The 27,461-nt window shown below is 42.5% G+C and overlaps 1 protein-coding gene across 2 annotated transcripts in view; it reads left to right on the forward strand.

Annotated features, from left to right (window-relative positions):
• Positions 1-25,754: 25,754 nt before the first annotated feature.
• Positions 25,755-27,461, forward strand: part of Kap3 (kinesin associated protein 3) — a 107,576-nt gene continuing 105,869 nt past the window's right edge. For both annotated transcript variants that reach the window (XR_011391008.1, XM_070079748.1), the window contains exon 1: positions 25,755-25,897. Coding sequence is in view for 1 of the 2 variants with exons in the window: in XM_070079748.1 (XP_069935849.1) it covers positions 25,866-25,897 (32 nt within the window). In the remaining variant the exon portion in view is untranslated. The remainder of the gene's footprint in view (positions 25,898-27,461) is intronic.

Genomic DNA, 27,461 nt, shown 5'->3' on the forward strand with positions numbered 1-27,461 from the left:
TATAGCCTCTCCATGATATCTTCTGTCCACCTACATGGGCAATGTTCTTCATTGTTGGAACCATCGAGACCACTGACTTGGGGAACTCTGTTCCACTTCCAGAACTGTTTTTTGATAGTTTTTCAGATTTTTTTTTTTTTTACAAACCAGCTATCTCCCACAGAGGTAAGGTGACCCAAAAAAGAAGAAACATTTTCACCATCACTCCTCCAGAGTGCAGGAACTGTACTTCTCACTCCCAGGGCTCAAGTTCAGCCAACCAATTTCCCTGAATCCGTTTGTGGTTTTTTTTTTTTTTTAACACATCAGCAGTTTCCCACCAAGGTAGGATGGCCTGAAAAAGAAAATCTTTCATCATTCACTCCATCACTGTCTTTCCAGAGGCATGCTTACACTACAGTTATAAAACTCCAACATTAACACCCCTCCTTCAGAATTCTTGCACTGTACTTCCCATCTCCAGGAATCAAGTCCAGCCTGCTGGTGTCCCTGAATCCCTTCATAATGTTACCTTGCTCACACTCCCACATCATGTCAAGTCCTAAAAACTATGTCTCCATTTGCTCCTATCTAACATGCTTGCTGGATATCAAGCCCCTCGCACACAAAACCACCTTTACCCCCTCCCTCCAACCTTTCCTAGGCCGACCCTTACCTCGCCTTCCCTCCACTACAGATTTATACACTGGAAGTCATTCTATTTCGTTCCATCCTCTCTACATGTCCAAGCCATCTTAATAACCCCTCCTCTTTCTTAGCCCTCTGGATAATAATTTTGGTAATCCTGCACCTCCTCCTAATCTCCAAACTACTGTAATAAACAGATTAGAGAAAATCACCTCTAATATATATATTAGGTTTGCATACTGGTTGGAGAGCTGGTCGTAAGTCCGAATGGTCGGTAAACGAGCACGTCGCTAAGTGAGAAGTGACTGTATAATTTTTTTTTTTTTTTTATTATCACACTGGCCGATTCCCACCAAGGCAGGGTGGCCCGAAAAAGAAAAACTTTCACCATCATTCACTCCATCACTGTCTTGCCAGAAGGGTGCTTTACACTACAGTTTTTAAACTGCAACATTAACACCCCTCCTTCAGAGTGCAGGCACTGTACTTCCCATCTCCAGGACACAAGTCCGGCCTGCCGGTTTCCCTGAATCCCTTCATAAATGTTACTTTGCTCACACTCCAACAGCACGTCAAGTATTAAAAACCATTTGTCTCCATTCACTCCTATCAAACACGCTCATGCATGCCTGCTGGAAGTCCAAGCCCCTCGCACACAAAACCTCCTTTACCCCCTCCCTCCAACCTTTCCTAGGCCGACCCCTACCCCGCCTTCCTTCCACTACAGACTGATACACTCTTGAAGTCATTCTGTTTCGCTCCATTCTCTCTACATGTCCGAACCACCTCAACAACCCTTCCTCAGCCCTCTGGACAACAGTTTTGGTAATCCCGCACCTCCTCCTAACTTCCAAACTACGAATTCTCTGCATTATATTCACACCACACATTGCCCTCAGACATGACATCTCCACTGCCTCCAGCCTTCTCCTCGCTGCAACATTCATCACCCACGCTTCACACCCATATAAGAGCGTTGGTAAAACTATACTCTCATACATTCCCCTCTTTGCCTCCAAGGACAAAGTTCTTTGTCTCCACAGACTCCTAAGTGCACCAATCACTCTTTTTCCCTCATCAATTCTATGATTCACCTCATCTTTCATAGACCCATCCGCTGACACGTCCACTCCCAAATATCTGAATACGTTCACCTCCTCCATACTCTCTCCCTCCAATCTGATATTCAATCTTTCATCACCTAATCTTTTTGTTATCCTCATAACCTTACTCTTTCCTGTATTCACCTTTAATTTTCTTCTTTTGCACACCCTACCAAATTCATCCACCAATCTCTGCAACTTCTCTTCAGAATCTCCCAAGAGCACAGTGTCATCAGCAAAGAGCAGCTGTGACAACTCCCACTTTGTGTGTGATTCTTTATCTTTTAACTCCACGCCTCTTGCCAAGACCCTCGCATTTACTTCTCTTACAACCCCATCTATAAATATATTAAACAACCACGGTGACATCACACATCCTTGTCTAAGGCCTACTTTTACTGGGAAAAAAATTTCCCTCTTTCCTACATACTCTAACTTGAGCCTCACTATCCTCGTAAAAACTCTTCACTGCTTTCAGTAACCTACCTCCTACACCATACACTTGCAACATCTGCCACATTGCTCCCCTATCCACTCTGTCATATGCCTTTTCCAAATCCATAAATGCCACAAAGACCTCTTTAGCCTTATCTAAATACTGTTCACTTATATGTTTCACTGTAAACACCTGGTCCACACACCCCCTACCTTTCCTAAAGCCTCCTTGTTCATCTGCTATCCTATTCTCCGTCTTACTCTTAATTCTTTCAATTATAACTCTACCATACACTTTACCAGGTACACTCAACAGACTTATCCCCCTATAATTTTTGCACTCTCTTTTATCCCCTTTGCCTTTATACAAAGGAACTATGCATGCTCTCTGCCAATCCCTAGGTACCTTACCCTCTTCCATACATTTATTAAATAATTGCACCAACCACTCCAACACTATATCCCCACCTGCTTTTAACATTTCTATCTTTATCCCATCAATCCCGGCTGCCTTACCCCCTTTCATTTTACCTACTGCCTCACGAACTTCCCCCACACTCACAACTGGCTCTTCCTCACTCCTACAAGATGTTATTCCTCCTTGCCCTATACACGAAATCACAGCTTCCCTATCTTCATCAGCATTTAACAATTCCTCAAAATATTCCCTCCATCTTCCCAATACCTCTACCTCTCCATTTAATAACTCTCCTCTCCTATTTTTAACTGACAAATCCATTTGTTCTCTAGGCTTTCTTAACTTGTTAATCTCACTCCAAAACTTTTTCTTATTTTCAACAAAATTTGTTGATAACATCTCACCCACTCTCTCATTTGCTCTCTTTTTACATTGCTTCACCACTCTCTTAACCTCTCTCTTTTTCTCCATATACTCTTCCCTCCTTGCATCACTTCTACTTTGTAAAAACTTCTCATATGCTAACTTTTTCTCCCTTACTACTCTCTCTACATCATCATTCCACCAATCGCTCCTCTTCCCTCCTGCACCCACTTTCCTGTAACCACAAACTTCTGCTGAACACTCTAACACTACATTTTTAATCCTACCCCATACCTCTTCGACCCCATTGCCTATGCTCTCATTTGCCCATCTATCCTCCAATAGCTGTTTATATCTTACCCTAACTGCCTCCTCTTTTAGTTTATAAACCTTCACCTCTCTCTTCCCTGATGCTTCTATTCTCCTTGTATCCCATCTACCTTTTACTCTCAGTGTAGCTACAACTAGAAAGTGATCTGATATATCTGTGGCCCCTCTATAAACATGTACATCCTGAAGTCTACTCAGCAGTCTTTTTTCTACCAATACATAATCCAACAAACTACTGTCATTTCGCCCTACATCATATCTTGTATACTTATTTATCCTCTTTTTCTTAAAATATGTATTACCTATAACTAAACCCCTTTCTATACAAAGTTCAATCAAAGGGCTCCCATTATCATTTACACCTGGCACCCCAAACTTACCTACCACACCCTCTCTAAAAGTTTCTCCTACTTTAGCATTCAGGTCCCCTACCACAATTACTCTCTCACTTGGTTCAAAGGCTCCTATACATTCACTTAACATCTCCCAAAATCTCTCTCTCTCCTCTGCATTCCTCTCTTCTCCAGGTGCATACACGCTTATTATGACCCACTTCTCGCATCCAACCTTTACTTTAATCCACATAATTCTTGGTAGACAGCAACCACCCAGGGAAGTACTACCGTCCTGCCAGATGACTGTGAAACAAAAACCTGTAACTGTTTTGCATGATGGTAGGATTGCTGGTTTCTTTTTCTATCTCATAAACACGCTAGATAACAGGGATATCTTGCTACTCCTACTTACACTTTGGTCACACTTCACAGACACGCACATGCATATATATATATACATACATCTAGGTTTTTCTCCTTTTTCTAAATAGCTCTTGTTCTTTTTTATTTCTTCTATTGTCCATGGGGAAGTGGAAAAGAATCTTTCCTCCGTAAGCCATGCGTGTCGTATGAGGCGACTAAAATGCCGGGAGCAATGGGCTAGTAACCCCTTCTCCTGTATACATTTACTAAAAAAGAGAAGAAGAAAAACTTTATAAAACTGGGATGCTTAAATGTGCGTGGATGTAGTGCGGATGACAAGAAACAGATGATTGCTGATGTTATGAATGAAAAGAAGTTGGATGTCCTGGCTCTAAGCGAAACAAAGCTGAAGGGGTTAGGAGAGTTTCAGTGGGGGGAAATAAATGGGATTAAATCTGGAGTATCTGAGAGAGTTAGAGCAAAGGAAGGGGTAGCAGTAATGTTAAATGATCAGTTATGGAAGGAGAAAAGAGAATATGAATGTGTAAATTCAAGAATTATGTGGATTAAAGTAAAGGTTGGATGCGAGAAGTGGGTCATAATAAGCGTGTATGCACCTGGAGAAGAGAGGAATGCAGAGGAGAGAGAGAGATTTTGGGAGATGTTAAGTGAATGTATAGGAGCCTTTGAACCAAGTGAGAGGGTAATTGTGGTAGGGGACCTGAATGCTAAAGTAGGAGAAACTTTTAGAGAGGGTGTGGTAGGTAAGTTTGGGGTGCCAGGTGTAAATGATAATGGGAGCCCTTTGATTGAACTTTGTATAGAAAGGGGTTTAGTTATAGGTAATACATATTTTAAGAAAAAGAGGATAAATAAGTATACACGATATGATGTAGGGCGAAATGACAGTAGTTTGTTGGATTATGTATTGGTAGATAAAAGACTGTTGAGTAGACTTCAGGATGTACATGTTTATAGAGGGGCCACAGATATATCAGATCACTTTCTAGTTGTAGCTACACTGAGAGTAAAAGGTAGATGGGATACAAGGAGAATAGAAGCATCAGGGAAGAGAGAGGTGAAGGTTTATAAACTAAAAGAGGAGGCAGTTAGGGTAAGATATAAACAGCTATTGGAGGATAGATGGGCTAATGAGAGCATAGGCAATGGGGTCGAAGAGGTATGGGGTAGGTTTAAAAATGTAGTGTTAGAGTGTTCAGCAGAAGTTTGTGGTTACAGGAAAGTGGGTGCAGGAGGGAAGAGGAGCGATTGGTGGAATGATGATGTAAAGAGAGTAGTAAGGGAGAAAAAGTTAGCATATGAGAAGTTTTTACAAAGTAGAAGTGATGCAAGGAGGGAAGAGTATATGGAGAAAAAGAGAGAGGTTAAGAGAGTGGTGAAGCAATGTAAAAAGAGAGCAAATGAGAGAGTGGGTGAGATGTTATCAACAAATTTTGTTGAAAATAAGAAAAAGTTTTGGAGTGAGATTAACAAGTTAAGAAAGCCTAGAGAACAAATGGATTTGTCAGTTAAAAATAGGAGAGGAGAGTTATTAAATGGAGAGTTAGAGGTATTGGGAAGATGGAGGGAATATTTTGAGGAATTGTTAAATGTTGATGAAGATAGGGAAGCTGTGATTTCGTGTATAGGGCAAGGAGGAATAACATCTTGTAGGAGTGAGGAAGAGCCAGTTGTGAGTGTGGGGGAAGTTCGTGAGGCAGTAGGTAAAATGAAAGGGGGTAAGGCAGCCGGGATTGATGGGATAAAGATAGAAATGTTAAAAGCAGGTGGGGATATAGTTTTGGAGTGGTTGGTGCAATTATTTAATAAATGTATGGAAGAGGGTAAGGTACCTATGGATTGGCAGAGAGCATGCATAGTTCCTTTGTATAAAGGCAAAGGGGATAAAAGAGAGTGCAAAAATTATAGGGGGATAAGTCTGTTGAGTGTACCTGGTAAAGTGTATGGTAGAGTTATAATTGAAAGAATTAAGAGTAAGACGGAGAATAGGATAGCAGATGAACAAGGAGGCTTTAGGAAAGGTAGGGAGTGTGTGGACCAGGTGTTTACAGTGAAACATATAAGTGAACAGTATTTAGATAAGGCTAAAGAGGTCTTTGTGGCATTTATGGATTTGGAAAAGGCGTATGACAGGGTGGATAGGGGGGCAATGTGGCAGATGTTGCAAGTGTATGGTGTAGGAGGTAGGTTACTGAAAGCAGTGAAGAGTTTTTACGAGGATAGTGAGGCTCAAGTTAGAGTATGTAGGAAAGAGGGAAATTTTTTCCCAGTAAAAGTAGGCCTTAGACAAGGATGTGTGATGTCACCGTGGTTGTTTAATATATTTATAGATGGGGTTGTAAGAGAAGTAAATGCGAGGGTCTTGGCAAGAGGCGTGGAGTTAAAAGATAAAGAATCACACACAAAGTGGGAGTTGTCACAGCTGCTCTTTGCTGATGACACTGTGCTCTTGGGAGATTCTGAAGAGAAGCTGCAGAGATTGGTGGATGAATTTGGTAGGGTGTGCAAAAGAAGAAAATTAAAGGTGAATACAGGAAAGAGTAAGGTTATGAGGATAACAAAAAGATTAGGTGATGAAAGATTGAATATCAGATTGGAGGGAGAGAGTATGGAGGAGGTGAACGTATTCAGATATTTGGGAGTGGACGTGTCAGCGGATGGGTCTATGAAAGATGAGGTGAATCATAGAATTGATGAGGGAAAAAGAGTGAGTGGTGCACTTAGGAGTCTGTGGAGACAAAGAACTTTGTCCTTGGAGGCAAAGAGGGGAATGTATGAGAGTATAGTTTTACCAACGCTCTTATATGGGTGTGAAGCGTGGGTGATGAATGTTGCAGCGAGGAGAAGGCTGGAGGCAGTGGAGATGTCATGTCTGAGGGCAATGTGTGGTGTGAATATAATGCAGAGAATTCGTAGTTTGGAAGTTAGGAGGAGGTGCGGGATTACCAAAACTGTTGTCCAGAGGGCTGAGGAAGGGTTGTTGAGGTGGTTCGGACATGTAGAGAGAATGGAGCGAAACAGAATGACTTCAAGAGTGTATCAGTCTGTAGTGGAAGGAAGGCGGGGTAGGGGTCGGCCTAGGAAGGGTTGGAGGGAGGGGGTAAAGGAGGTTTTCTGTGCGAGGGGCTTGGACTTCCAGCAGGCATGCGTGAGCGTGTTTGATAGGAGTGAATGGAGACAAATGGTTTTTAATACTTGACGTGCTGTTGGAGTGTGAGCAAAGTAACATTTATGAAGGGATTCAGGGAAACCGGCAGGCCGGACTTGAGTCCTGGAGATGGGAAGTACAGTGTCTGCACTCTGAAGGAGGGGTGTTAATGTTGCAGTTTAAAAACTGTAGTGTAAAGCACCCTTCTGGCAAGACAGTGATGGAGTGAATGATGGTGAAAGTTTTTCTTTTTCGGGCCACCCTGCCTTGGTGGGAATCGGCCAGTGTGATAATAAAAAAAATTCTTGAATTTACACATTCATATTCTCTTTTCTCCTTCCATAACTGATCATTTAACATTACTGCTACCCCTTCCTTTGCTCTAACTCTCTCAGATACTCCAGATTTAATCCCATTTATTTCCCCCCACTGAAACTCTCCTACCCCCTTCAGCTTTGTTTCACTTAGAGCCAGGACATCCAACTTCTTTTCATTCATAACATCAGCAATCATCTGTTTCTTGTCATCCTCACTACATCCACGCACATTTAAGCAACCCAGTTTTATAAAGTTTTTCTTCTTCTCTTTTTTAGTAAATGTATACAGGAGAAGGGGTTACTAGCCCATTGCTCCCGGCATTTTAGTCGCCTCATACGACACGCATGGCTTACGGAGGAAAGATTCTTTTCCACTTCCCCATGGACAATAGAAGAAATAAAAAGGGACAAGAGCTATTTAGAAAAAGGAGAAAAACCTAGATGTATGTATATATATATATATATATGCATGTGCGTATAGGTTGGTAGACAGCAACCACCCAGGGAAGTACTACCGTCCTGCCAGATGACTGTGAAACAAAAACCTGTAACTGTTTTGCATGATGGTAGGATTGCTGGTTTCTTTTTCTGCCTCATAAACACGCTAAGATAACAGGGATATCTTGCTACTCCTACTTACACTTTGGTCACACTTCACAGACACGCACATGCATATATATATATACATACATCTAGGTTTTTCTCCTTTTTCTAAATAGCTCTTGTTCTTTTTTATTTCTTCTATTGTCCATGGGGAAGTGGAAAAGAATCTTTCCTCCGTAAGCCATGCGTGTCGTATGAGGCGACTAAAATGCCGGGAGCAATGGGCTAGTAACCCCTTCTCCTGTATACAATTACTAAAAAAGAGAAGAAGAAAAACTTTATAAAACTGGGTTGCTTAAATGTGCGTGGATGTAGTGCGGATGACAAGAAACAGATGATTGCTGATGTTATGAATGAAAAGAAGTTGGATGTCCTGGCCCTAAGCGAAACAAAGCTGAAGGGGGTAGGAGAGTTTCAGTGGGGGGAAATAAATGGGATTAAATCTGGAGTATCTGAGAGAGTTAGAGCAAAGGAAGGGGTAGCAGTAATGTTAAATGATCAGTTATGGAAGGAGAAAAGAGAATATGAATGTGTAAATTCAAGAATTATGTGGATTAAAGTAAAGGTTGGATGCGAGAAGTGGGTCATAATAAGCGTGTATGCACCTGGAGAAGAGAGGAATGCTGAGGAGAGAGAGAGATTTTGGGAGATGTTAAGTGAATGTATAGGAGCCTTTGAACCAAGTGAGAGAGTAATTGTGGTAGGGGACTTGAATGCTAAAGTAGGAGAAACTTTTAGAGAGGGTGTGGTAGGTAAGTTTGGGGTGCCAGGTGTAAATGATAATGGGAGCCCTTTGATTGAACTTTGTATAGAAAGGGGTTTAGTTATAGGTAATACATATTTTAAGAAAAAGAGGATAAATAAGTATACACGATATGATGTAGGGCGAAATGACAGTAGTTTGTTGGATTATGTATTGGTAGATAAAAGACTGTTGAGTAGACTTCAGGATGTACATGTTTATAGAGGGGCCACAGATATATCAGATCACTTTCTAGTTGTAGCTACACTGAGAGTAAAAGGTAGATGGGATACAAGGAGAATAGAAGCATCAGGGAAGAGAGAGGTGAAGGTTTATAAACTAAAAGAGGAGGCAGTTAGGGTAAGATATAAACAGCTATTGGAGGATAGATGGGCTAATGAGAGCATAGGCAATGGGGTCGAAGAGGTATGGGGTAGGTTTAAAAATGTAGTGTTAGAGTGTTCAGCAGAAGTTTGTGGTTACAGGAAAGTGGGTGCAGGAGGGAAGAGGAGCGATTGGTGGAATGATGATGTAAAGAGAGTAGTAAGGGAGAAAAAGTTAGCATATGAGAAGTTTTTACAAAGTAGAAGTGATGCAAGGAGGGAAGAGTATATGGAGAAAAAGAGAGAAGTTAAGAGAGTGGTGAAGCAATGTAAAAAGAGAGCAAATGAGAGAGTGGGTGAGATGTTATCAACAAATTTTGTTGAAAATAAGAAAAAGTTTTGGAGTGAGATTAACAAGTTAAGAAAGCCTAGAGAACAAATGGATTTGTCAGTTAAAAATAGGAGAGGAGAGTTATTAAATGGAGAGTTAGAGGTATTGGGAAGATGGAAGGAATATTTTGAGGAATTGTTAAATGTTGATGAAGATAGGGAAGCTGTGATTTCGTGTATAGGGCAAGGAGGAATAACATCTTGTAGGAGTGAGGAAGAGCCAGTTGTGAGTGTGGGGGAAGTTCGTGAGGCAGTAGGTAAAATGAAAGGGGGTAAGGCAGCCGGGATTGATGGGATAAAGATAGAAATGTTAAAAGCAGGTGGGGATATAGTTTTGGAGTGGTTGGTGCAATTATTTAATAAATGTATGGAAAAGGGTAAGGTACCTAGGGATTGGCAGAGAGCATGCATAGTTCCTTTGTATAAAGGCAAAGGGGATAAAAGAGAGTGCAAAAATTATAGGGGGATAAGTCTGTTGAGTGTACCTGGTAAAGTGTATGGTAGAGTTATAATTGAAAGAATTAAGAGTAAGACGGAGAATAGGATAGCAGATGAACAAGGAGGCTTTAGGAAAGGTAGGGGGTGTGTGGACCAGGTGTTTACAGTGAAACATATAAGTGAACAGTATTTAGATAAGGCTAAAGAGGTCTTTGTGGCATTTATGGATTTGGAAAAGGCGTATGACAGGGTGGATAGGGGGGCAATGTGGCAGATGTTGCAAGTGTATGGTGTAGGAGGTAGGTTACTGAAAGCAGTGAAGAGTTTTTACGAGGATAGTGAGGCTCAAGTTAGAGTATGTAGGAAAGAGGGAAATTTTTTCCCAGTAAAAGTAGGCCTTAGACAAGGATGTGTGATGTCACCGTGGTTGTTTAATATATTTATAGATGGGGTTGTAAGAGAAGTAAATGCGAGGGTCTTGGCAAGAGGCGTGGAGTTAAAAGATAAAGAATCACACACAAAGTGGGAGTTGTCACAGCTGCTCTTTGCTGATGACACTGTGCTCTTGGGAGATTCTGAAGAGAAGTTGCAGAGATTGGTGGATGAATTTGGTAGGGTGTGCAAAAGAAGAAAATTAAAGGTGAATACAGGAAAGAGTAAGGTTATGAGGATAACAAAAAGATTAGGTGATGAAAGATTGAATATCAGATTGGAGGGAGAGAGTATGGAGGAGGTGAACGTATTCAGATATTTGGGAGTGGACGTGTCAGCGGATGGGTCTATGAAAGATGAGGTGAATCATAGAATTGATGAGGGAAAAAGAGTGAGTGGTGCACTTAGGAGTCTGTGGAGACAGAGAACTTTGTCCTTGGAGGCAAAGAGGGGAATGTATGAGAGTATAGTTTTACCAATGCTCTTATATGGGTGTGAAGCGTGGGTGATGAATGTTGCAGCGAGGAGAAGGCTGGAGGCAGTGGAGATGTCATGTCTGAGGGCAATGTGTGGTGTGAATATAATGCAGAGAATTCGTAGTTTGGAAGTTAGGAGGAGGTGCGGGATTACCAAAACTGTTGTCCAGAGGGCTGAGGAAGGGTTGTTGAGGTGGTTCGGACATGTAGAGAGAATGGAGCGAAATAGAATGACTTCAAGAGTGTATCAGTCTGTAGTGGAAGGAAGGCGGGGTAGGGGTCGGCCTAGGAAGGGTTGGAGGGAGGGGGTAAAGGAGGTTTTGTGTGCGAGGGGCTTGGACTTCCAGCAGGCATGCGTGAGCGTGTTTGATAGGAGTGAATGGAGACAAATGGTTTTTAATACTTGACGTGCTGTTGGAGTGTGAGCAAAGTAACATTTATGAAGGGATTCAGGGAAACCGGCAGGCCGGACTTGAGTCCTGGAGATGGGAAGTACAGTGCCTGCACTCTGAAGGAGGGGTGTTAATGTTGCAGTTTAAAAACTGTAGTGTAAAGCACCCTTCTGGCAAGACAGTGATGGAGTGAATGATGGTGAAAGTTTTTCTTTTTCGGGCCACCCTGCCTTGGTGGGAATCGGCCGGTGTGATAATAAAAATAAAAAAAAATGTGCGTGTCTGTGAAGTGTGACCAAAGTGTAAGTAGGAGTAGCAAGATATCCCTGTTATCTAGCGTGTTTATGAGACAGAAAAAGAAACCAGCAATCCTACCATCATGCAAAACAGTTACAGGTTTTTGTTTCACAGTCATCTGGCAGGACGGTAGTACTTCCCTGTATAATAATAATAATAATCCCCACCCTCAGAAATACACTGCAAGTTGAATTAGTCTAGGTGGCTTTCTTGAATCATTTCATAATATAATAAAAAAGAAGCTCTAAACCAACTAGGGTCATAGCACTGCAAAATTATTTCTTAGGTATTGCGTTACTCCACTAGCACATATGTACCATGCACCACCTAGCATTTCTGTTAACATCTAGCATCAGATTTTTACCCTGGCTCCTTGGCAAGCCCCTTTGATTCAGATTTTTTCCTCCTTACCCCCCTTTTCCTTGCCTGAATGCATGAATGTCTGCACTAAATTAAATTCTCAAGTGTTTGTTATTGAACATTTAAAATCATTCATATGCTATGGTATACACCAGTGATTGCAAATCTCCAGATGCAGCCATTTTTCCCAGAGACACTAATTCAAGGCCATATACTAGTGTGAGCCAGTATTGTCATCTCAAGCATTTTATGTTGTATTTACCCTTACAGCGGCCATTATGTAAAACCATGTCATTGAGCCCAGGGTCTATCATGTAGTTCTGTCATGAGCTCAGCTGTGTCAGTTCCACTTTCAATTCCCCATATTCTGTTGGACTCTCCTGTCTGTCAACTAGCATGCAGAATTTACTTCCAACATTGTCACCACTCTAACACACTTTATCTTCCCTCCTTGCCGACTCCCTCTTTGACTTTTTGACAGCAACCGATTTATTACACAAACTTTGTTAATACTTCCTCTAGCACTTCTCACAGCCCTTTCTAACTACCTCTGTTATCCTCCCCACCCTTGTTTATAATATGATCCTGCATCATTCCCTGCCCTGCAGCACTGTATGGCCCTAATGGTTTTAGTGTTTCATTTTGATTATAATAATCAACTTGGTCAGATAAACTGCAAGTGGTAAATTTTGGTGTAGATAAGAGACAGCCAACTTGTTGAGAGAGAGAAAAAAAAAGGAGAATGGTTCTGCACAGGGAGTGTGCACGGTATAAAAAATACAGCACCACTGTGCATGATGGGAAAACAAAACTAACCATGTGTTTGATATAAAATAGTAACTGAGGTGTTTTTATTGGTTGTTTCTTGGTATCATTTGATAGAATGGAAGATATACTACCAAAGAAAATGATTTTGGTTAGTTTCAAGCATTGGGCTTAAATCATTGGAAATGTTAGATTTTTTTTTTTTTTCTATTTTTCTGAGGATGGGCTAGGCCCCCCTACACCTTTAGCCTGTTTTATAGGTTTTTACTAGGTGTGAGTCAATTATTGGGATGCCATGAACCCTGACCAATCATTCATGTTTATATTTTTTTATCCAGGAAATAGGAGTAAATCTTCTATTTTTGTATGACTGTGAATTCAAAATGGAAGGCAAGTGTATTATAGGAGAGGTCTGGAGATGTGATTAATGAACAGAGGAAAAGTTTTAGTATTTTTAAATTGCTATATTTTTTAACTGTAAAATTGGCCAAATTACTGACTTCTCTAATCTTTATAGGTTAGTTGTTATAGTTGAATGGGAGAGAGAAAGTGGGGGAGCTGGGAGCTAGTGCCCCTATCATTTCCATCAGTCCCTGAAGGAAGAAAGCGATAGCTAAATGTATTTCAGTTGCTGCAATAACTAAGATAGGTATCCCTATATTGCATAACACTAGTCCCCTGTACTTCAGTGCATGCAACTTAGTAATGCAGTGTGTGGCACAACTTAGTAATGCAGTTCAACATCAATGAAAATTTGAAGCAAATTAGAAGAGGCATAGACAAGTTATCACATGGAAATTAGTATTTTAGATCCTTCAGTAACAATGGCAAGTTAGGGCAGCATGTGAAAGGAATTATAGTTTTTTTTAAAAACATTTGAAAACAGGAGGATGTATTTAGAAAATGCTTTGACTGAGGGATCATATCAGTTGTATTAATGCCAGGGATCAAATCCTGGTCCCTCAGAGTGAGAGATTCTCAGCAAGATTGATTCATTATTTCCAATAACTGCATTACAAAATGTACATTAAGCAGAAAGCTCATAAGATATGTTTCCCTACAAATTATGTTCCTTCCACTTGGAACAGTTTCTTGCCCTGGCAACACAGATCAATATAATGCAAGCTGACAGTGCTGTAAACCCTCAAGAACAAGAAGGAAATAGATACAAGTTACAGCATAATTCATAAAACCAAAAACAAATTTGTCTAACTGAACAAGAGTGTAACTAATTTATAAACAAAATATTATACAATATAATTATATGTATGTAGTAGGTTGGTAGACAGCAACCACCCAGGGAGGTACTACCGTCCTGCCAAGTGAGTGTAAAACGAAAGCCTGTGATTGTTTTACATGATGGTAGGATTGCTGGTGTCTTTTGTCTGTCTCATAAATATGCAAGATTACAGGTATGTCTTGCTACTTCTACTTACACTTAGGAAGGAATACATATAAATGACCTCATAGGGGACAGGAGCCATAGTAGGGAAACAAGTGTAGTCAAAGATAAGATAAAACCAATATTGCAAACTAGAAATACCGCAGGAAATAGCAAACAAGAGGACTCCACTAGCAATAGTGAGGATATATTACCAAAAACAACTAGTGGGAGCTCCATTGTTGGTGCTAGGGAGTATAGGAATAAGACAGGGAAACATGCACCAACAGGGAATACAGTCACAGAAACCCAAGGCAAACGGAAACCAAGCCTGTGCACATACTATGCACTCGGTATCTGCTGGCATGGGAAATCTGGAAAAACAGATGGGACGTGCAACTATGGCCACCCTAGGAAATGCCATGCCCATATGACAACAGGAAAATGCAAACTCCCTTCCTGTAAGCTTTTTCACCCTGAACTGTGTACCTCTTCAGTACAGGAAAGACTGTGCTATAACTTAAATTGCCAGGCATACCATCTAAAGGGGACAAAAAGATACAAAACATCCAGGCCATGGGAAAACCTGGGTAGCCACAGCCACTCAAGAGGGAGAGGTTTTTTAGTGCCAGGAAGGAAAAAAAACTGGCAGGAAATGGCAGAAATCGTACACCAAATCCAGTCATTCCTGGAGTGGAACCACAGTCGATGGCCTCCACTCCAAACCAACAGATACAGATACTAATGCCGGAAAAAAAATCCCCCCCCCCCAGTACCAACAATACCACCAGTCCGATAACATTCTTCTTTGCAAATATACAGGGTCTAAAGCCAGCAACAAACAACAAAATACCTTTCATCCGTGGACTGCTTGCAGAGGCAAAGGCAATGTTCGCGGCTTTCACTGAGACCCACATAAAGGATCACTTGGACAACGAAATATGGATCCCAGGTTACAACCTATACAGATGTGACAGAGTGAACAGGCAAAAGGGGGGGGTTGGCCTGTACATTGCAGAGTCACTTGTTTGCACAGAACTGCTAAATGCCTCAAATGATGTAGTGGAAGTTTTAGCAGTAAAGGTCGAGAACCAAAACCTAGTCATTGTGATAGTCTACAAGCCTCCGGATGCAACATCCCAGCAATTCCAGGAACAGCTGTTAAAAATTGACCACTGTCTGGAAAACCTTCCAGCTCCTGCACCCAACATCTTGCTCCTGGGGGATTTCAACTTAAGGCACCTAAAATGGAGGAATATAGCAAATAATATTGTTGCAGTAATAACACCAGGAGGCAGCTCTGATGAAAACTCACACTCACGCGAGCTTTTAAATCTCTGCACAAAATTCAATTTAAACCAGCAAATAATAGAGCCTACTAGACTGGAGAATACACTAGACCTCATCTTCACTAACAATGATGATCTGATAAAAAATATCACCATATCAAAAACAATATACTCAGATCACAACATAATTGAGGTTCAGTCATGTATGCGCGGAGCCCCAGACCGACATAATGAGATTAGTCACGAGGGAGCATTCACCAAATTCAACTTCAATAACAAAAACATAAAGTGGGACCAAGTAAACCAAGTCCTAACCGATATAAGCTGGGAAGATATACTAAGCAACACAGACCCCAACTTATGCCTAGAACAGATTAACTCGGTGGCACTCGATGTATGCACAAGGCTTATTCCTCTAAGAAAAAGGAGGAGTAGATGTAAAACAGAAAGAGACAGGCGCTCCCTTTACAGGCGACGGAAAAGAATAACAGAGCGGCTAAAAGAGGTCAATATATCTGAAATGCGTAGGGAGACACTGGTCAGAGAAATAGCAAGCATCGAACTTAAGCTAAAAGAATCCTTTAGGAGTCAGGAATCGCGGGAAGAACTAAAAGGCATAAATGAAATCGAAAGAAACCCAAAGTATTTCTTCTCCTATGCCAAATCAAAATCGAGAACAACGTCCAGTATTGGGCCCCTACTTAAACAAGATGGGTCCTACACACATGACAGCAAGGAAATGAGTGAGCTACTCAAGTCCCAATATGACTCAGTTTTTAGCAAGCCGCTAACCAGACTGAGAGTCGAAGATCAAAATGAATTTTTTATGAGAGAGCCACAAAATTTGATTAACACAAGCCTATCCGATGTTATCCTGACGCCAAATGACTTCGAACAGGCGATAAATGACATGCCCATGCACTCTGCCCCAGGGCCAGACTCATGGAACTCTGTGTTCATCAAGAACTGCAAGAAGCCCCTATCACGAGCCTTTTCCATCCTATGGAGAGGGAGCATGGACACGGGGGTCGTCCCACAGTTACTAAAATCAACAGACATAGCCCCACTCCACAAAGGGGGCAGTAAAGCAACAGCAAAGAACTACAGACCAATAGCACTAACATCCCATATCATAAAAATCTTTGAAAGGGTCCTAAGAAGCAAGATCACCACCCATCTAGAAACCCATCAGTTACACAACCCAGGGCAACATGGGTTTAGAACAGGTCGCTCCTGTCTGTCTCAACTATTGGACCACTACGACAAGGTCCTAAATGCACTAGAAGACAAAAAGAATGCAGATGTAATATATACAGACTTTGCAAAAGCCTTCGACAAGTGTGACCATGGCGTAATAGCGCACAAAATGCGTGCTAAAGGAATAACAGGAAAAGTCGGTCGATGGATCTATAATTTCCTCACTAACAGAACACAGAGAGTAGTCGTCAACAGAGTAAAGTCCGAGGCAGCTACGGTGAAAAGCTCTGTTCCACAAGGCACAGTACTCGCTCCCATCTTGTTCCTCATCCTTATATCCGACATAGACAAGGATGTCAGCCACAGCACCGTGTCTTCCTTTGCAGATGACACCCGAATCTGCATGACAGTGTCTTCCATTGCAGACACTGCAAAGCTCCAGGCAGACATCAACCAAATCTTTCAGTGGGCTGCAGAAAACAATATGAAGTTCAACGATGAGAAATTTCAATTACTCAGATATGGTAAACATGAGGAAATTAAATCTTCATCAGAGTACAAAACAAATTCTGGCCACAAAATAGAGCGAAACACCAACGTCAAAGACCTGGAAGTGATCATGTCGGAGGATCTCACCTTCAAGGACCATAACATTGTATCAATCGCATCTGCTAGAAAAATGACAGGATGGATAATGAGAACCTTCAAAACTAGGGAGGCCAAGCCCATGACACTCTTCAGGTCACTTGTTCTATCTAGGCTGGAATATTGCTGCACACTAACAGCACCTTTCAAGGCAGGTGAAATTGCCGACCTAGAAAATGTACAGAGAACTTTCACGGCGCGCATAACGGAGATAAAGCACCTCAATTATTGGGAGCGCTTGAGGTTCCTAAACCTGTATTCCCTGGAACGCAGGTGGGAGAGATACATGATTATATACACCTGGAAAATCCTAGAGGGACTAGTACCGAACTTGCACACGAAAATCACTCACTACGAAAGAGAAAGACTTGGCAGACGATGCACCATCCCCCCAATGAAAAGCAGGGGTGTCACTAGCACGTTAAGAGACCATACAATAAGTGTCAGGGGCCCGAGACTGTTCAACTGCCTCCCAGCACACATAAGGGGGATTACCAACAGACCCCTGGCAGTCTTCAAGCTGGCACTGGACAAGCACCTAAAGTCAGTTCCGGATCAGCCGGGCTGTGGCTCGTACGTTGGTTTGCGTGCAGCCAGCAGCAACAGCCTGGTTGATCAGGCTCTGATCCACCAGGAGGCCTGGTCACAGACCGGGCCGCGGGGGTGTTGACCCCCGGAACTCTCTCCAGGTAAACACTACACATACATGTACACATTTATTTATACACACTCATCTGAGTTTTCTTTGATTTTATCTTAATAGTTCTTGGTCTTATTACTTTTCCTTTTTATATCCATGGGGAAGTGGAATAAGAATCTTTCCTCCGTAAGCCATGCGTGTTGTAAAAGTCAACTAAAATGCCGGGAACAATGGGCTAGTAACCCCTTTTCCTGTAAAGATTACTAAAAAGAATAAGAAGAAAATTGTCAAAGTGGGAAGTCTGAATGTGCGTGGATGTTGTGCAGATGATAAGAAAGAGATGATTGTGGATGTTATGAATGAGAAGAAGCTGGATGTCCTGGCTTTAAGTGAAACAAAGCTGAAGGGGGTGGGAGAGTTTCAATGGAGAGGAATAAATGGGATTAGGTCAGGGGTTTCAAATAGAGTTAGAGCTAAAGAAGGAGTAGCAATAATGTTGAAGGATAAGCTATGGCAGGAAAAGAGGGACTATAAATGTATTAATTCAAGGATTATGTGGAGTAAAATAAAGATTGGATGTGAAAAGTGGGTTATAATAAGCGTGTATGCACCTGGAGAAGAGAGAAGTGTAGAGGAGAGAGAAAGATTTTGGGAAATGTTGAGTGAATGCGTGGGGAGTTTTGAATCAAGTGTGAGAGTAATGGTGGTTGGGGATTTCAATGCTAAAGTGGGTAAAAATGTTATGGAGGGAGTAGTAGGTAAATTTGGGGTTTGTAGATGAATGGTTCAGAGAACCGACATGTTGATAAATTAGACACATGTGCAACTCTTGGGTATCTTTATTGAGGAAACGTTTTGTCACACAGTGGCTTCATCAGTCCATACATAGGAGAAACTTGAAGAACAGGAGGAGAATGAGGTAATCAGTCCCTCAACCTTGAGTCGATGTGTTCAGTCCATCAATCTTGTATGGACTGATGAAGCCACTGTGTGGCAAAACGCTTCCTCAATAAAGATACCCAAGAGTTGCACATGTGTCTAATTTATCAAACTTGGGGTGCCAGGGGTAAATGTAAATGGGGAGCCTTTAATTGAGCTATGTGTAGAAAGAGATTTGGTAATAAGTAATACATATTTTATGAAAAAGAGGATAAATAAATATACAAGGTATGATGTAGCACGTAATGAAAGTAGTTTATTAGATTATGTATTGGTGGATAAAAGGTTGATGGGTAGGCTCCAGGATGTACATGTTTATAGAGGGGCAACTGATATATCGGATCATTATTTAGTTGTAGCTACAGTTAGAGTAAGAGGAAGGTGGCAACAACAAGTAAGAGGGAGGTGAAAGTATATAAACTAAGGGAGGAGGAAGTTCGGGTGAGATATAAGCGACTATGTATTACTCATTTGTATTTTATAGTTATCTGTTTACAATAATGTCTTATCACTGATTTCATCATTGCTTAGTTAATCTTAAGTTAATTTTAAGCCAGCCTGTAATGCTATGCATATAAGTGGCTTTGGCATGCTGCTCTTACCTGTATTTTTTGTACCTCTGTTTGTATGCTAAATTTCTAAATAAATAAATAAACTATTTGCAGAAAGTGGGCTAGTGCAAAGATGAGTAGTGGGGGGGGGGGGGTTGAAGAGGGTTGGAATAGTCTTAAAAATGCAGTATTAGAATGTGGGGCAGAAGTTTGTAGTTATAGGAGGGTGGGGGCAGGAGGAAAGAGGAGTGATTGGTGGAATGATGAAGTAAAGGGTGTGATAAAAGAGAAAAAGGTAGCTTATGAAAGGTTTTTACAAAGCAGAAGTGTTATAAGAAGAGCAGAGTATATGGAGAGTAAAAGAAAGGTAAAGAGATTGGTGAGAGAGTGCAAAAGGAGAGCAGATGATAGAGTGGGACAGGCACTGTCAAGAAATTTTAATGAAAATAAGAAAAAATTTTGGAGTGAGTTAAACAAGTTAAGAAAGCCTAGGGAAAGTATGGATTTGTCAGTTAAAAACAGAGTAGGGGAGTTAGTAGATGGGGAGATGGAGGTATTAGGTAGATGGCAAGAATATTTTGAGGAACTTTTAAATGTTAAGGAAGAAACAGAGGCAGTAATTTCATGCACTGGTCAGGGAGGTATACCATCTTTTAGGAGTGAAGAAGAGCAGAATGTAAGTGTGGGGGAGGTACGTGAGGCATTACGTAAAATGCAAGGAGGTAAAGCAGCTGGAACTGATGGGATCATGACAGAAATGTTAAAAGCACGGGGGGATATAGTGTTGGAATGGTTGGTACTTTTGTTTAATAAATGTATGAAAGAGGGGAAGGTACCTAGGGATTGGCAGAGAGCATGTATAGTCCCTTTATATAAACTTAGGGAAAGGGGACAAAAGAGACTGTAAAAATTATAGAGGAATAAGTTTACTGAGTATACCAGGAAAAGTGTACGGTAGGGTTATAATTGAAAGAATTAGAGGTAAGACAGAATGTAGGATTGCGGATGAGCAGGGAGGCTTCAGAGTGGGTAGGGGATGTGTAGGTCAAGTGTTTACATTGAAGCATATATGTGAACAGTATTTAGATAAAGGTAGGGAAGTTTTTAATGCATTTATGGATTTAGAAAAGGCATATGATAGAGTGGATAGAGGAGCAATGTGGCAGATGTTGCAAGTACAGTGGACCCCCGCATAACGATTACCTCCGAATGTGACCAATTATGTAAGTGTATTTATGTAAGTGCGTTTGTATGTGTATGTTTGGGGGTCTGAAATGGACTAATCTACTTCACAATATTTCTTATGGGAACAAATTCGGTCAGTACTGGCACCTGAACATACTTCTGGAGTGAAAAAATATCGTTAACCGGGGGTCCACTGTATATGGAATAGGTGGTAAGTTATTAAATGCTGTAAAGAGTTTTTATAAGGATAGTGAGGCTCAGGTTAGGGTGTGTAGAAGAGAGGGAGACTACTTCCCGGTAAAAGTAGGGCTTAGACAGGGATGTGTAATGTCACCATGGTTGTTTAATATATTTATAGATGGGGTTGTAAAGGAAGTAAATGCTAGGGTGGCCTGGTGGCTAAAGCTCCCGCTTCACACACGGAGGGTCCGGGTTCGATTCCCGGCGGGTGGAAACATTCGACACGTTTCCTTACACCTGTTGTCCTGTTCACCTAGCAGCAAATAGGTACCTGGGTGTTAGTCGACTGGTGTGGGTCGCCTCCTGGGGGACAAGATTAAGGACCCCAATGGAAATAAGTTAGACAGTCCTCGATGACACACTGACTTTCTTGGGTTATCCTGGGTGGCTAACCCTCCGGGGTTAAAAATCCGAACGAAATCTTATCTTATCTTATCTCTAGGGTGTTCGGGAGAGGGGTGGGGTTAAATTATGGGGAATCAAATTCAAAATGGGAATTGACACAGTTACTTTTTGCTGATGATACTGTGCTTATGGGAGATTCTAAAGAAAAATTGCAAAGGTTAGTGGATGAGTTTGGGAATGTGTGTAAAGGTAGAAAGTTGAAAGTGAACATAGAAAAGAGTAAGGTGATGAGGGTATCAAATGATTTAGATAAAGAAAAATTGGATATCAAATTGGGAAGGAGGAGTATGGAAGAAGTGAATGTTTTCAGATACTTGGGAGTTGACGTGTCGGCAGATGGACTTATGAAGGATGAGGTTAATCATAGAACTGATGAGGGAAAAAAGGTGAGTGGTGCATTGAGGTATATGTGGAGTCAAAAAACGTTATCTATGGAGGCAAAGAAGGGAATGTATCAAAGTATAGTAGTACCAACACTCTTATATGGGTGTGAAGCTTGGGTGGTAAATGCAGCAGCGAGGAGACGGTTGGAGGCAGTGGAGATGTCCTGTTTAAGGGCAATGTGTGGTGTAAATATTATGCAGAAAATTCGGAGTGTGGAAATTAGGAAAAGGTGTGGAGTTAATAAAAGCATTAGTCAGAGGGCAGAAGAGGGGTTGTTGAGGTGGTTTGGTCATTTAGAGAGAATGGATCAAAGTAGAATGACATGGAAAGCATATAAATCTATAGGGGAAGGAAGGCGGGGTAGGGGTCGTCCTCGAAAGGGTTGGAGAGAGGGGGTAAAGGAGGTTTTGTGGGCAAGGGGCTTGGACTTCCAGCAAGTGTGCATGAGCATGTTAGATAGGAGTGAATGGAGACGAATGGTACTTGGGACCTGACGATCTGTTGGAGTGTGAGCAGGGTAATATTTAGTGAAGGGATTCAGGGAAACCGGTTATTTTCATATAGTCGGACTTGAGTCCTGGAAATGGGAAGTACAATGCCTGCACTTTAAAGGAGTGGTTTGGGATATTGGCAGTTTGGAGGGATATGTTGTGTATCTTTATACGTATATGCTTCTAAACTGTTGTATTCTGAGCACCTCTGCAAAAACAGTGATAATGTGAGAGTGTGGTGAAAGTGTTGAATGATGATGAAAGTATTTTCTTTTTGGGGATTTTCTTTCTTTTTTGGGTCACCCTGCCTCGGTGGGAGACGACCGACTTGTTGGAAAAAAAAAATAATAGTTGTGCTCTATGTTCCTTATTGGTTTAGCACTTGGTTATGATTATAATTCACAAGACAGCAAAACTTTAACAGGATGTGACCCACTACAGTTGTTTTTCACCTAGGTACCTACTTACTGCTAGGTGAAGATGGGTAATGGGTATAAGGAAACTTACAAAGTTTACTTTGATCAGGAAGTTGAACCCTGGTTGCTTAGTCGACTGTGTTACACACAGTCTACTCTTACTGGTCTTTATTAACAAAAAAAGCCTAATGGAAAAACAACCTATTACATAGTGTCTTGCTTTGCTGTATAGCCCTTGTGGCTTGGCGCTTCTTTTTGATTATAATAATAATGTGCTATTAGCACTTCATTTTGATTATAATATCTTAAATCTTGCTTATGTATCTACAAACGTTTCTGTAACCTATGCAGCGCTGTATAGCCCTTGTGGTTTGGCGCTTGTTTGATTATAAACCCCTCAAGGAAGGTTCCTTGATGTTGGTGAGGGGCTCTTGATTTAGGGAATTAGATCTGTGCTCCAGTTCCCCGAATTAAGCCTGAATGCCTTCCACATCCCCTCCCCAGGCGCTGTATAATCCTCCGGGTTTAGCGCATCCCCCTTGATTATAATAATAATAATTTGATTATAATAATTGTGTAACCTATTGGTAAGGTTAAATGAGCCTTTCATCCCAACAGTAACCAGAGGCTGGGTGAACCCTTCATCCCAACAATAACCAGAGGCGGGTGAATCCTTCATCCCAACAATAACCAGAGGCTGGGTGAACCCTTCATCCCAACAGTAACGAGAGGCTGGGTGAACCCTTCATCCCAACAATAACCAGAGGCTGGGTGAACCCTTCATCCCAACAATAACCAGAGGCTGGGTGAACCCTTCATCCCAACAATAACCAGAGGCTAGGTGAACCCTTCATCCCAACAATAACCAGAGGCTGGGTGAACCCTTCATCCCAACAATAACCAGAGGCTGGGTGAACCCTTCAACCCAACAATAACCAGAGGCTGGGTGAACCCTTCATCCCAACAAAAACCAGAGGCTGGGTGAACCCTTCATCCCAACAATAACCAGAGGCTGGGTGAACCCTTCAACCCAACAATAACCAGAGGCTGGGTGAACCCTTCAACCCAACAATAACCAGAGGCCAAGTGAACCCTTCAACCCAACAATAACCAGAGGCTGGGTGAACCCTTCATCCCAACAATAACCAGAGGCCAAGTGAACCCTTCATCCCAACACACTAACCAGAGGCCGAGTGAACCCTTCATGCCAACACTAACCAGAGGCCAAGTGAACCCTTCATGCCAACACACTAACCAGAGGCTGAGTGAACCCTTCATGCCAACACACTAACCAGAGGCCAAGTGAACCCTTCATGCCAACACACTAACCAGAGGCCGAGTGAACCCTTCATGCCAACACACTAACCAGAGGCCAAGTGAACCCTTCATGCCAACACACTAACCAGAGGCCGAGTGAACCCTTCATGCCAACACACTAACCAGAGGCCGAGTGAACCCTTCATGCCAACACACTAACCAGAGGCTGGGTGAACCCTTCATGCCAACACACTAACCAGAGGCCGAGTGAACCCTTCATGCCAACACACTAACAAGAGGCCGAGTGAACCCTTCATGCCAACACACTAACCAGAGGCCGAGTGAACCCTTCATGCCAACACACTAACCAGAGGCCGAGTGAACCCTTCATGCCAACACACTAACCAGAGGCCGAGTGAACCCTTCATGCCAACACACTAACCAGAGGCCGAGTGAACCCTTCATGCCAACACACTAACCAGAGGCCGAGTGAACCCTTCATGCCAACACACTAACCAGAGGCCGAGTGAACCCTTCATGCCAACACACTAACCAGAGGCCGAGTGAACCCTTCATGCCAACACACTAACCAGAGGCCGAGTGAACCCTTCATACCAACACACTAACCAGAGGCCGAGTGAACCCTTCATGCCAACACACTAACCAGATGCCGAGTGAACCCTTCATGCCAACACACTAACCAGAGGCCGAGTGAACCCTTCATGCCAACACACTAACCAGAGGCCGAGTGAACCCTTCATGCCAACACACTAACCAGAGGCCGAGTGAACCCTTCATGCCAACACACTAACCAGAGGCTGGGTGAACCCTTCATGCCAACACACTAACCAGAGGCCGAGTGAACCCTTCATGCCAACACACTAACCAGAGGCCGAGTGAACCCTTCATGCCAACACACTAACCAGAGGCCGAGTGAACCCTTCATGCCAACACACTAACCAGAGGCCGAGTGAACCCTTCATGCCAACACACTAACCAGAGGCCGAGTGAACCCTTCATGCCAACACACTAACCAGAGGCCGAGTGAACCCTTCATGCCAACACACTAACCAGAGGCCGAGTGAACCCTTCATGCCAACACACTAACCAGAGGCCGAGTGAACCCTTCATGCCAACACACTAACCAGAGGCCGAGTGAACCCTTCATGCCAACACACTAACCAGAGGCCGAGTGAACCCTTCATGCCAACACACTAACCAGAGGCCGAGTGAACCCTTCATACCAACACACTAACCAGAGGCCGAGTGAACCCTTCATGCCAACACACTAACCAGATGCCGAGTGAACCCTTCATGCCAACACACTAACCAGAGGCCGAGTGAACCCTTCATGCCAACACACTAACCAGAGGCCGAGTGAACCCTTCATGCCAACACACTAACCAGAGGCCGAGTGAACCCTTCATGCCAACACACTAACCAGAGGCTGGGTGAACCCTTCATGCCAACACACTAACCAGAGGCCGAGTGAACCCTTCATGCCAACACACTAACCAGAGGCCGAGTGAACCCTTCATGCCAACACACTAACCAGAGGCCGAGTGAACCCTTCATGCCAACACACTAACCAGAGGCCGAGTGAACCCTTCATGCCAACACACTAACCAGAGGCCGAGTGAACCCTTCATGCCAACACACTAACCAGAGGCCGAGTGAACCCTTCATGCCAACACACTAACCAGAGGCCGAGTGAACCCTTCATGCCAACACACTAACCAGAGGCCGAGTGAACCCTTCATGCCAACACACTAACCAGAGGCCGAGTGAACCCTTCATGCCAACACACTAACCAGAGGCCGAGTGAACCCTTCATGTCAACACACTAACCAGAGGCCGAGTGAACCCTTCATGCCAACACACTAACCAGAGGCCGAGTGAACCCTTCATGCCAACACACTAACCAGAGGCCGAGTGAACCCTTCATGCCAACACACTAACCAGAGGCCGAGTGAACCCTTCATGCCAACACACTAACCAGAGGCCGAGTGAACCCTTCATGCCAACACACTAACCAGAGGCCGAGTGAACCCTTCATGCCAACACACTAACCAGAGGCCGAGTGAACCCTTCATGCCAACACACTAACCAGAGGCCGAGTGAACCCTTCATCCCAACACATCGCTGACAGTCAACATAAGAGTCCAAGATGCAGGCAGACGACGCAAGATACCTGAAAAAGTAAGCTTATATTCTACTGAAAATAACTTGAAACACTGTGTAATATATAGTTTTATTTATATTTCTTGTACTGTTGCAGGAGTGGAGGAGGATCTATGGTAGTATATGTCACGTGACCTGGAATTAACCTGACTAATGTGTTTGTCTGCGTCATTGTAATGAAATGTTCTTAATCCAAGGACATGGAACTACCGTCCCTATCCTCTGATCAAACCTTATTAACCTCACAGTCCTTAGGTCAAGCTTAATTATTCATACTCTCCCATCCTCAGATCAAGTTAAACCTCCCCATTCTTAGATCAAGTCTTATTAACCTCCCCATCCTCAGATCAAACCTAATTAACCTCCCCATCCTCAGATCAAACCTAATTAACCTCCCCATCCTCAGAGCAAACCTAATTAACCTCCCCATCCTCAGATCAAACCTAATTAACCTCCCCATCCTCAGAGCAAACCTAATTAACCTCCCCATCCTCAGATCAAATCTTATTAACCTCCCCATCCTCAGAGCAAACCTAATTAACCTCCCCAACCTCAGATCAAACCTAATTAACCTCCCCATCCTCAGATCAAACCTAATTAACCTCCCCATCCTCAGAGCAAACCTAATTAACCTCCCCATCCTCAAATCAAACCTAATTAACCTCCCCATCCTCAGATCAAACCTAATTAACCTCCCCATCCTCAGATCAAACCTAATTAACCTCCCCATCCTCAGATCAAACCTAATTAACCTCTCCATCCTCAGAGCAAACCTAATTAACCTCCCCATCCTCAGAGCTTATTTCAAATCTTACATTACTAATAGGTATCAGTATGTCACCATTAAAGACACAGCATCAGCAACACGGCCACTTGATACTGGAGTTCCGCAGGGAAGTGTCCTTGGTCCCCTGCTCTTCCTCATATACATCAATGACCTTCCAAACGTATCCCAACACCTGAAACCCATTCTCTTTGCTGATGACACAACTTATGTCATCTCTCACCCTAATCTTGCCACACTCAACACTATTGTGAATGAGGAGCTGATTAAAATATCGACTTGGATGACAGCCAATAAACTTACGCTTAACACTGACAAAACCTACTATATTATGTTTGGTAGCAGAGCAGGAGATGCACAAATTAACATTAAGATTGACAACACTCTAATTACCCGAAATAATGGGGGAAAATTCCTAGGCTTATACCTTGACAACAACCTGAATTTCAGCGCCCATATCCAGCATATAGCCAAAAAAGTATCCAAAACGGATGGGATCCTCTCCAAGATACGATACTACGTGCCGCAAAATGCCCTTCTCACACTATACCACTCACTTATTTATCCAGTTAGAATGATAACAAATTCTCACTACAGGCAGCACACTCCACCAATATTCAATACACTCAACCTACTCACCATACAAAACATCCATACTTATTACTGCACCTATTACATACATAGAACACTCAACTCTGATATTAACCCTCCCCTCAAACATCTCCTTGCCAACCTCAACAGAACACATGACCATAACACAAGGCACAGATCACTCTTTGATATTCCTCGTGTCCATCT

This window comes from Cherax quadricarinatus, unplaced genomic scaffold (genome assembly GCF_038502225.1).
Source record: "Cherax quadricarinatus isolate ZL_2023a unplaced genomic scaffold, ASM3850222v1 Contig12, whole genome shotgun sequence".
In the NCBI taxonomy this organism is placed as follows: Eukaryota; Metazoa; Arthropoda; class Malacostraca; order Decapoda; family Parastacidae; genus Cherax; species Cherax quadricarinatus.